The sequence below is a fragment of the Vipera ursinii genome (assembly GCF_947247035.1).
Source record: "Vipera ursinii genome assembly, chromosome: 2".
In the NCBI taxonomy this organism is placed as follows: Eukaryota; Metazoa; Chordata; class Lepidosauria; order Squamata; family Viperidae; genus Vipera; species Vipera ursinii.
The window spans coordinates 148,863,406-148,875,480 of NC_139513.1; the positions used below are offsets into that span (position 1 = coordinate 148,863,406).

The window sequence follows — 12,075 nt, forward strand, 5'->3', positions numbered from 1 at the left end:
TGTATGGTTAGAATATTGTGCCTATACTTGGGATTCTACCATCTCTCTGAGGGGGGGGCGAAGATTTTTTTTATTTTAATTCCATTTATATCCCGCCCTTCTCCGAAGACTCAGGGCGGCTTACAAGCTTAGCAGTAGCCTTCATTCTATGTATATGCCTGCTTATAGGGCTTTCATACACCCCCCAAGCGGCATTATTACAAAGTCAGTTTAATTGCCCCCAACAATCTGGGTCCTCATTTTACCTACCTCGGAAGGATGGAAGGCTGAGTCAACCTTGAGCCTGGTGGGATGCGAACCTGCACTAATTGCAGGCAGCTGGTGTTACTTAAGGAGGCATTAGCCCACTGCTCCACCAAGGCTCCACCAAGGATCTCAAGATGTCTATTCAGATTGCAGTAGGCTGTTTTCAAAGACCAGGAAAGCTTTTGATCTGGGGGGAACAGAGGGAGAGAGAGAGATCTGGGTTGCATCTCCATTTGAAACTGAAAGGAAGAAAGCAATAACAATAAACGCAAGAAGATTTCCCTTTCCCATGAAATGGCCTGACACCTAAGTAAATGATGTGAGCCTGACCAAATGGATTCGAGGGGAGGGGGTTAAAACGGGAATGCTTTATATAGTATCAAAATGTAACTCAATGTCAGATCCCGTCTTGTATTGCCACAACCGATCTCATCCTAGTAAACTTTTCCTTTTGGACAAACTTGGATCCAAGAGTTCTTACTTCCTAAGATGTGGATTGGGGTGGGTGCTGACAGTAGATGGGATCTGCTATAAAAGTCAACCTGGAAGGGAAAACCTTACCGGGGGACTTTGCATTAAATACAATATCTGGCGACAAAGCAAGAGAGGAGGGAAGCCCCACGGAGAGGGAGTCTTCCCCCCGAATGGAATCCCAGAGACGATGGGAAGCTGAAGTGGCATATTTCCCCGGGGAAGAAGTAGTAGAGCAGCATGACCGAAAACCCCAGTGGTCGATGGGCGTTGGAAGGAAAAGTGAGTGGGAAAAGGCATCGGAAGAAGTGACCCTGAGACGGAGCGACCACCAACCGGAATGGAGGCAAGAGATGGAGCTCCCTGCACGCCAGTGAGGAGGAGCAGATTCTGGAAAAAGCTATTGACCTGATGAAAGCAACCCTGAGCTCACTAAGGGAGGAGAAAGCTGAAAACCGCAACTAAGACAGCGCCTGGGGCCGCAACTGGAGAGGTAACAGAGGGGATCCAGCACCTGAAACCCTGGGGCCGTCCAATGGAACAGAAATCGCTGCCTCAGCAGTACATACCCCCCCAGAACCACAGACGGGGACCAGGATGAGGAGCGATACCGGCCGCGGCGCAGACAACGCTCCAGCCAAAGACTACCGCCCCTGGAAGCCAAATTCAAGGGGGAGCCATCACGATTGCGATTTTTCCTAGCCCAAGTCCTCAGCTATATAGAAGAATACGGACGGGATATCCCCAGTGACAAAACACGTGTCTGAATTGTGCAATCCGCCCTGGATGGATTGGCTGCAGACTGGGAGGTGAACTTGCACGACTCCAATGCCCCAGAACTCAACGATTTCAACCGATTCATGTCATCTTTGAGGCAACAGTTCGAGGATCCTTTGGCTGACCGTAAGGCCCAGGAGAGAATCAAAATGGTGAGGCAGGGCAGGCGAGCGGTGGCCGAATATACCCAAGAATTACGAGCCATCGCCAGCAAGCTGAACTGGCCAGAAGATATCCTCCTTAGCCACTTCAAAGACGGTCTAAACTACGACCTGTATGACGCTTGCCTGCCTCGAGGAGACCCACCCCATCTCGATGACTGGTACGTCATGGCGGAGGAAGTGGAGGACATAACGTTTATAGTGGCCTCAGGCATGGAATGCCCAATGATTCTAGGACTGGAGTGGCTGAAGAAATGGAACCCCGGGATAAACTGGAGGACAGCAGAACTCAATTTCCCAAAGGGGGGGCAGAAGAACTTAGACTCCAAAAGCATCCCCCCAAACCGGAGGGAGGAGACAGCAGCAGTGGGGGAAGAGAAGAAGTTACCAGGGATACCGGAGGAATACAGGGACCTTGCTGAGGTTTTCAGTGAGGAGTGGGCAGATGAGCTTCCCCCCACCGCCCCACAGACTGTGCTATAGAATTCAAACCTGAGGCAAAACTCCCAAAACCCAGGATGTATGCCATGAGCCCAAGGGAAATGGCATAAATGGAAAGATTCATAAAGAAAAACTTAGAAAGAGGCTTCATTGAGCCTGCCAGACCCAAAGTGGCTGCCCCAGTTCTGCTCAGGGAGAAGAAGGATGGTTCTTACCGCTGTTGTATAGATTATAGAAATCTAAACACAATTAGTGAATGCAATCTGTACCCCTTACCCCTAATGAAGGATATGCTATCCCATCTGTCGAAAGGAAGGATTTTTACCAAACTAGACCTGAGGGAAGCATATTACCGTGTTAGGATTAAGGAGGGAGACGAATGGAAAACTGCATTCAACTGTCCATTGGGTTGCTACCAGTTCAAAGTACTGCCATTTGGACTGCAAGGGGCTCCCGCAGTATTCATGCAATTAATTAATGACGTGCTAAGGGAGCACCTTTATAAAGGGGTCCTGGTTTACCTTGGCGACATCCTTATCTTCACTGAGACCAGAGAGGAACATATCAACCTAGTCAGAGCAGTCCTGAAAAAGTTGCGAGCTGCCCACCTATATGCTAAACTATCGAAGTGCGAATTCCACCAGGAAAAAAATGACTACCTGGGATATCGCATATCCCCAGAGGGCATCGAAATGGACCCTGAGAAAGTCAGGGCAGTATTAGAGTGGGCACACACACACACACACCCCGCACACGGAAGCAATTGCAAAGTTTCCTGGTGTTTGCAAATTTCTACCGCCAATTCATCCCTGCATTTGGCCAAATAACCATGCCCCTGACAAACTTGTTGAAAACGAAAGGGGGGTCCCCCATGAAATCCAGCCAGCCTGTAAAGTGGACAATGGAGTGTCAAGCAGCATTTGAGAAGCTAAAGAGACTTTTTTCTGCTGAACCTGTCCTAAAACACCCAGATCCCGACAAACCTTTTGTAATACAGGCAGATGCGAGCGATGTAGCGGTAGGAGCCGTATTATTACAAGAAAATGATGGGGGGACGTTGCAACCACGCGCATACACTTCCAGAAAACACATAAACAGAACAACGTTGGCCAATATGGGAAAAAGGCATTCTCGTTGAGGTGGGCATTACTAACATGGCGCCAATTTTTAGAAGGAAATAAAATACCTTTCCAAGTCTGGACAGACCACAAGAATTTGGAAGCACTAAAAACACCTAGGAAGCTCACTCCTAAGCAAGCCCGCTGGTCCCAACATTTTCACCAATTCAATTTCACCCTCAAACACTTACCGGAGGGAAAGAACTTCCTGGCAGATGCATTATCCCACATGCCCCAATGTAACAGCACAAGAGTTACTGACTTTAAACCACTTGTGCCGGAACAACAACTGGCAGCACCAGTCACCACCAGGGCACAAGAAAAAATGAAGCCAAAGGTAGATAGCCAAAATGGAATAGAATTCAGGAAGTCTTTGGAAAGCAATGAATGGTTCCAGAAAAATAGACGTGTGCACAATTAAAGATGGACTGCCGTGGGTGGGGGAGAAGCTACATATACCTGCCACCCAGAGAATCAATTTCATGCAACTGTGCCATGATACAAAATCAGCAGGACACTTTGGCTTTGTAAAAACCTTACACTTAACTAAAAGGCAATTTTGGTGGCCATCTATGAAAAAGGACAACCGGTGGCGAACCCCTCAGCCCCATGGAAAAAGGCATGGATTTTATCGTAGAACTGCCAGAAAGTAATGGAAACACCGTAGTCTGGACTGTCACAGATCTGTTCTCTAAGTAAGTACATTTCATACCTTGCCCAAAAATCCCGACTTCAAAAGCATTAGCAAAACTTTTTGTACAGCATATTTACAGATTGCACGGGGTACCACAACGCATCATATCTGATAGAGGGGTGCAATTTACGTCCGCATTTTGGAAAGAATTTTTATCCCTCTTAGGAACCACCCAAGGACTGTCAACTAGTCACCACCCTCAAACGGACGGGGCTTCTGAACGACTTAACTCTGTACTTGAACAATATTTAAGATGTTTTATTAATTTCCAGCAATCAAATTGGACGGACCTACTGCCTTTCTCAGAAGTAGCATATAATAATGCAGTCCACTCAAGCACAGGTTACACTCCTTTTCAAGTAGCTACAGGCCAGAGTTTCAACCCAAGACCAGAACTAACCCCAAAAGAACCGGTCATTCCCGAACTGAAGGAATGGATTGCTCAATTACAAAATACCTGGCCAATTGTTAGGAAAGCGTTAGAAGATGCCAGAAAAGCATATAAGACACAGGCAGACAAAAAAAGAACCGATCCCACACCATTCAGGGTAGGAGAGATGGTATATTTATCCACAAAATACCTGAAATCACTCCAACCCTATAAAAAAACTAGGACCAAAATATATTGGACCTTTTCCAATTAAGAAAATCATAAACCCAGTAGCAGTTGAATTAGGTAAAGGTAAAGGTTCCCCCGCACATGCATGCTAGTTCTTTCCGACTCTAGGGGCCGGTGCTCATCTCTGTTTCAAAGCCAGCGCTTGTCCGAGGACGTCTCCGTGGTCATGTGGCCGGCATGACTAGACGCCAAAGGCGCACGGAACGCTGTTACCTTCCCACCATAGTGGTCCCTATTTTTCTACTTGTATTTTTATGTGCTTTCGAACTGCTAGGTTGGCAGAAGCTGGGACGAGTAACAGGTGCTCACTTTGCTACGCGGGCACTCGGGATTCGACCCGCCAAACTGCCGACCTTCTGATCGACAAGCTCAGCGTCCTAACCCTCTGAGCCACCGCGTCCCTATCACAGTTGAATTAGAACTACCCAAAAATCTTAGACGAATACACCCAACCTTTCACTGCAGTTTAATTTCTGGAAAATTCTTCCCACACATTACCATGTCCCCACAAATACACTGATCATTGAAATATCTTTAAAAAAAAGCAATCATGAGTTATGGAATTGGAAACTTAGATAGCACAAGAACCAGGAGCGCAAGGCAATATTAGCTTAGAAGAAAAGTCTTTTAAAGTTTTGGCTAGGTAGATGCTTATATTCAATCCTCTTTATCTTGTCTAATATACTTTGCAAGGTTATTACAGTATGAGGATATTTGTGCTGTTTTTAGTACAAGATACACTTTTGCCTGGATGAATAGGGAAAAAAAATCAATATCCAGATCCATTCCTGGAAAACAAATCTTTTAAATTATTATCCTGTGCTAGTTTGATCCAGCCATTGAAACTATATCACAAGATGTCAGTTTAGGGCAGTGATGGCGAACCTTTTAGAAACCGAGTGCCCAAATTGCAACCCCAAACCCACTTATGTATTATCAGGTGATGGGTGGGCGTGGCCCATTGTGGGTGTGTGGCTCATTGGTGGGGCATGGCTGCCATGATAATGGCAGACTGGGTGGGATTAAAAAGTTCAATCAATTCCAATATTGCAAGATCTTTTTTTCCCGTGAGAAGTTGAAAGTGATTGATTGAACCTTTTTTTTTTTTTTGCACACAGCGGCAGAGGCCTAAAGCGAAAAGCTTTTATAAAACCCAGCTGAAGGCCGAGGACTGGGGCGATGGCGCACGTTCCCACAGAGAGGGCTCTGCGTGCCACCTGTGGCAGGCATGTCATAGGTTCACCACCAGGGGTTTAGGGTTTTCAGAAACTCTATTGGTAGAAGAGTGATCAATTCTGATTGTGCACATTTGATAGTTTACTAAATGTGTATGTGTATAATGTGTGGCTTTGTTGATTGTACCTCAGCCTCCTGTATTTTATTAGGGAAAGGAATACAATGAAGCTTGTAAAAAGGACTTTTATAAAAACATTTTGGTATTTCAAACTTCTGCAGTGCTATTTGCACTATACTCAAAGTAAAGTGTTTATTTAAATTATTATTATTATTATCGTTGGTTTTCACTGTTTTTTCTCTACCTGGCCACTTGCAAGCCTTTTGAGGAGCCCTAATGAAGGGCTATCTCGTGTCTTCCAGCATAGATTTCATTTTATGTATTTTATATGTAAAGCAATGTTGAAGGAAAAGTCTTCCATCGTGGTTCAGTCCAAACCGGGAATAAACAACATGGCGACTGCTTCAGAAAGAAGGTTGCAGTTTATGGAAGAGGAGAGCCAGACAGGAAGATGCTCTGGCACAGGGGTGTCAAACTCAATTTCATTGAGGGCCGCATCAGCATTGCGGTTGCCCTCAGGGGGCCAGGTGGGTATGGCCAGGGTGGGTGTGGCCTACTGGGTGGGTGTGGCTAGAGTGCGTATGGCCTACTGGGTGGGTGTGGCCAGCTCTACATCATTCACATCAAGGGTGCCTATGGGGGCCTGGGAAGGAGTGGGACAGATCTGAGGGTCTCTGGGCCAGGGCCAAGGCAGTGGGGGCTGTTCCCTCACTGTTTCCAGGATGGCTTCGTGGGCCACATGAAACCATTTCACGGGCCGGATCCGGCCCCCGGGCCTTGTGTTTGACATGTCTGCTCTGGCAGAAAAGAGAGTCAGCACATGTAGCAGGGAGTGGGTTTTTATACCCCCTGGTGCTTTTGTTTGGAGTTGTTTCCTGTTCCTGTTTTTAGGCTTTGTATTTCCTGTGTTATGTATTTTGACCTGAGTCTGGTCATGCCCTCTGGCATCTGTGGGTTAATCCTATTATGTCCTGTCTTAGAGTTTGGGTGGGGTAATGTAGATTTTAGGTGTCTTTGTCTTCCTAAACTTCTAGCTTCCTGGCTCCAACCTTCCTGGATTATTACATCTGCATTTCTACAGAGCTGGTTTCTGCTTGGGGGAGGGAGACTTGGGGCTATTAAGAAAAAAACTGGGCTTGCTTTTCTGCCTCTTTAAGATCCTTTGTTGAGGAAATATAATATTCTGCCATTTTAATATTTCCTTCTCTGGGGGGAAGCTGACTTCCCACAGCAGACTTGGGGCACAAGAGCAGAATGTACGCAAAGCTGTGTAATCTTTAACTTACTAAATTTATTTTCAGTAATGGAATTTGCCTATAGGAATATTTACCAAAGGGAATATCAGCATTCCCTTCTGTTCAAGCGTTTTAAAAGAAAAGTTGTATGATCTGCTTTTTGGAGATCCAAAAATGGCATTAATAAACTGTACATACATACAGAAATTATGAAACCCCAACTAATTGCCAAACTATCAAATCCTTCAAATGTAATCAGAGGGAAAAAGAAGTCTCTGTGTTGTGAATAAAATAGGCAGTTTCTAAATTTGCTAAGTACGCTTACAAGCTTGCTTAGACAAAACTCTTGTCTGTAATCACAGGGTAGCGGCCTACAATCTCACATTGCAGGACCAAATCTTAATGATAGTTACAAATCCTGCTGAAAATACAGAGATTTATAAAGTAATATAATTTAGTCAGCTGATTATCCAATTACTGCTCTGGCTAATTTGTATCTAAGTCTTAAAAGAATTTTTTCTACCAAGTTGCTGAGCGATGTAGTAGCAATTTTTAAGGCTACACTAATTTTAATAGTTGCTGGTACTTTAAGGAATTACATATTTTTAAAATGTTCAGGAACTCATTTCACATGCCTATTTATCTAAATTGAATGGGGAAGCTATAGCGGGCCAGGTAAGATGCTAAACAACTTCCAATGACTCCAGCTCTCTTGGCCAGTAGTAAGGAATGCTGGGAGTTGTAGTTTAGCAGTATCTTGGAACTATTGGAGGATTTTAGGTACCTATTTCTGCTGAATCTAGATATAGTTTTTTCAGTTTTAATTCTGCATCAAGTTCTCTCCATTTTTCCTACCGTCATCACCAGGCTCAAGGTTGACTCAGCCTTCCATCCTTCCGAGGTAGGTAAAATGAGGACCCAGATTGTTGGGGGCAATTAAGCTGACTTTGTAACAATGCCGCTTGGGGTGTGTGTGTGAAAGCCCTAATAAGCAGGCATATACATAGAATGAAGGCTACTGCTAAGCTTGTAAGCCGCCCTGAGTCTTCGGAGAAGGGCGGGATATAAATGAAATTAAAATAAAATAAATAAAAATCATACACACGTCTTGGGAGGTTAAGGCCAATTCATATCTTAAAGTTAACTTGTCTTTTTTTTTTTGAGTTTTGTTTTTTTCCCCCCCAAAAAAATCCTGTCTGTAATATTACCCATTTTCGAAAAATTAAAAGGGGGAGTGCTTCAATACTTGGATGGCTTTCTTTTGCAATAGATTGCAGTTTGTAAATTCCTTCCTTCCTTCGGGTTGTACCAATCAATGCAATGAGTTGGTTCGATTTGGTCGGCAGTTTCTTTTCTTTCACTTATTATTGTCTTAGGGCAGGGGTCGGCAACCTCGGCTCTTTTATGACTCGTGGACTTCAACTCCCAGAATTCCTGAGCCAGCTACGCTGGCTCAGGAATTCTGGGAGTTGAAGTCCACGAGTCATAAAAGAGCCGAGGTTGCCGACCCCTGTCTTAGGGTATTGTAAAGCGTTGCTTTTTTTTTTTCCTTTTTCCCACCCACCCCCTTTCTTTCACTTTGCTTTGCAACCGGCTTTATGTACTTAAAAAGGAAAAAGAAAAAAAAAACCAAACCCCAGCCTGTCTGCCTCTGACATGCTTGGGTCCGCATAGCTGCATCTGCTCGAGCTAGCTAGACAGTATGTGTGAGCAACAAATGTGTGGATCTCCAGCAGAATAGCGTGCGGTGCTGCTGCTGCTGCTGCTGCAAAGCAGGGGGAGAAGGCTCCTCGCTCCAGGCTTGCAAGTTGACTGAAAGCTGTTACCAGCCTTCAGATGGTATGTGCAGAGGGAGCCGATTGACCCTTGTCTGGGGCCCCCCCCCGGAGACTTTTTAAGCTCTCGGTTGCAATAACAACCAACCAAAAATTCCTCCCCCCCCTCCTGCATGAATGGGACACACCCATCGACGGCACCGCCGGCACAAAGACCCGAAGGACCGTGAGGTGGTTGCGCTCTGGAGCGGGGGAGGCGTAGCAGGGATGGGGAGCTTTGGAAATCGCGAATGGCTGCTGCTGCCGCCGCAGCGGCCGCTGCTGCCAAGGCAAGATGACTTCGTTCCCCTCCAATCTGCCCCCATTGCTTTCTTAAGTTCATTTTCATGGCGACTTGGGGTCCCTTCTCTCTTCCTTCACCTCCCCCTCCCCCCCCCCCGCTCCCCCTTCCCGCCTTTTTCGGCTGCTTTCCTTCACCTCGACCAGTCTCTCTCCCTCTCCCGACATGTGGCGAAGGGAGAGTTGCAAAGATTAATAATAACAATGCAGGCAGGAAAAAAAAAGGATATGAAAGGCCTCCTCGGCTGCTAATTACAATCGCGCCACGTACGGCATCTGTTTATCACCTGCTCCTGAGTGGCCCTGGAAGCCTCTGCTTCACGGTTGAGGAGACTTAACAAATGGCTAAGGAATAGGAATATTTTAACTCTTTTTTTTCTTCTTCTTCTTCTTCCTCTCGCTTTCTCTCCCACCAGAGCACCGATATTGCCAGGGGCTTTGAAAGAGGATTGGAGCCAGAAAAAATCATCGGAGCCACAGACTCCTGCGGAGATTTAATGTTCCTAATGAAATGGTGAGTGTGCTTTTATTCTTGAATTTTTTTACAAAAAAAAAACCCCAAAAAACCAAACCAACCAACAACCCCAAAACATCCTGTTGTCCGATAACTGCATATATATATATATATATATATATATATATATATATATATATATATATATATATATATATATATATATATATATATATATATATTTAGCCCTTGGTGAAAATAACCCAATAAATGAAACCCTCTTGCGCGAGGCAGCGTGGTTTTCAATGGCTCCGTGGCCGTTTGTTGGCTTGGGCTTTGTTCTCCCTGGAGCGGCTCGTTAAAAGCTCCTGCTTTATAAACGCAGTCCACCCACCCTGGGCTTAAGAGTTGCGTGGATTTGGCTTAAAAGGAAGGCAAATGTACCGTCTCCCTTCCTTGTCCCTCCCAAAAGTAGAGAGAGCACAGGCAATCCTTCTGGAAAGGTTTCTGACTTGCCTCTTGCTTTTGTTCCCGGGCTTATCTCGGCGGGAAGCCTCTCTGCAGACAGACAAGGCAGGCAGGCAGGCAGCAGAGAGAGAGAGAGAGAGAGAGTTTGGCTCGGCTGCCTATGCAGCAGCTGCCCCTCCCCCCAGCAGAAGCCGAGACAAAGAGCAGAGCCTGGTTTATCAGCCAGACGGGAGGTTATAGCTCTGCCTTAAAGAAAATTGCTTTTTCCACCCCCACCCCTCCCCTCCCCATCTTCCTCATCCCCGACTCCATCGAGATTCCATCTTACAAGAGCAGGTCTTTCTCTCTCACCCCCCACCCCCCCCCACCCCCACTCAGCAAGGCACTGGAGCAAATAAGCCCCATGTCCTCCTTTCCTGTCTCTGAAGCTGGCTGGGCTGAGATGGATGGGGCTGCTGCTCCTTCCTCCGCAAGATAGAAGTGGGGGCGGGGGAATCCAGCTGCAGGCCGCTCTTTAGAAAAGGAGAGGGGGAAGGGAAGGAAGAAGAGCCAGGAGAGGACTGAAAGGGGCTTGGTAGTTTTCCACCATCCTCTTCCCTTTTGTTATGCGACCAAACGCTGGAGTGGGGGGGGGCAGGCTGTGAGCTAATGCAAACAGGTGACCCGAATTATTCTCTTGATGGTTACAAATCCCTGAAATGGGCACTCCTGTTACATCACCTGAATTGCAATTGTCATTTAGTAGTGATTGTATACTTTGAGGCCCTGATTTTCAATTCCCGTATCATTGATCGAAGGGAGATCTAAAATGCTTGAATGTCTGTGACCGTCTAGGGTTATTGCTGTCAACTGATCTGAATTCCGAAGGACAAGAAGTGTATTCAGTAAAGCTAATGGCAGAACAATATTTTAGACAGTATCCTGAATATATAAAGTTGCTTACTGTACTTAATGTATATAAGAATTACAGTAATTACTATAGAAAAGTTTGCACATTCTTGTGAGTTAGATGGCTTTGACTGATTTATAAAAGAACTGAATTTAAAAGAATGAGACTTGGCTCAGGTTTAGGTTCAAACCTAGGGTTTATAGGCCAGGACGGAATTATCCCTTAGAGTGCATTTGCACTCAGACCAGTAAATTAACTAGTTCAAAAGAGCCTAATCACCTAAACAGTAGAATTAATATCTAATACAGGATATTCTTAGAACAGATTGCAAAGTTCAGCTATACTAATTGTAATTAATTCTGTGCTGTGCACTAGATTATTTGTTTAATCTTACCTTTGAAATTGGTGTGCTCTTATGTTTATTAGTAATACATATTAGCTATGTTGGCTCTTTAACTCAGTTATTGAATTAAGGTCGCAGTCCTGTTACATTTGCTCTAGAGAAAGCCCAGTGAAAATCAGATTTTCTAATCAAAATGTTATCAGAAAGCAATTGTTTGCAAATTTAATAAGCAGTAACCTTTACAGCTGTAAGAAAAGCTGTATTTTCAGCTCTGTTGGAATATGAAATACTGTATTTATTGCTTTTTTTAAAAAAAACCCAGCAAAGAACAATTGTAAAATCTTGGCTTAAACATATTTGTATTGATTGTCATTGAGCACTATCTGTCTTAGTTACTGATGATGATTGTAAAAGCTTTCCATTACAGATTATAAGTACTAATGTCGGAGAAGATATTTAAAAGAAAAGTCATCCTCTAATTTCTTTTAACAGAATTGATGGCATAGTTATGGGGCATCCTGTTAGACAAGAATTCTTGTCTCAGAATGTGTGTTTGTCATTTGTGCCCATTTAATTAAATGGGTAAAGATTAATTTTAACAAAATCTTTAGTTGAGTGCCATTAATTAAAGTTTACTGCCTTAATCAGGACTACTATTCCTTGAATGGTAGTTAGTTAAGCAGGTAGAGGAAGCTGTGGGTGGAAGTGAAATAACAAAACTAATAAACCAACTGATGCTTTTTTTCCATTA

The 12,075-nt window shown here is 44.6% G+C and overlaps 1 protein-coding gene and 1 long non-coding RNA gene across 2 annotated transcripts in view; one reads left to right on the forward strand and one right to left on the reverse strand.

The window, feature by feature from the left end:
- Window positions 1-12,075, reverse strand: part of LOC310635778 — a 306,456-nt gene that overhangs the window by 243,415 nt on the left and 50,966 nt on the right. The gene's annotated exons all lie outside the window — the stretch shown is intronic.
- CBX5 (chromobox 5) overlaps window positions 1-12,075 on the forward strand; it is a 46,031-nt gene that overhangs the window by 29,094 nt on the left and 4,862 nt on the right. The window contains exon 4 of the mRNA XM_083353047.1: window positions 9,587-9,684. Within this exon, the coding sequence (XP_083209173.1) occupies window positions 9,587-9,684 (98 nt within the window). The remainder of the gene's footprint in view (window positions 1-9,586; window positions 9,685-12,075) is intronic.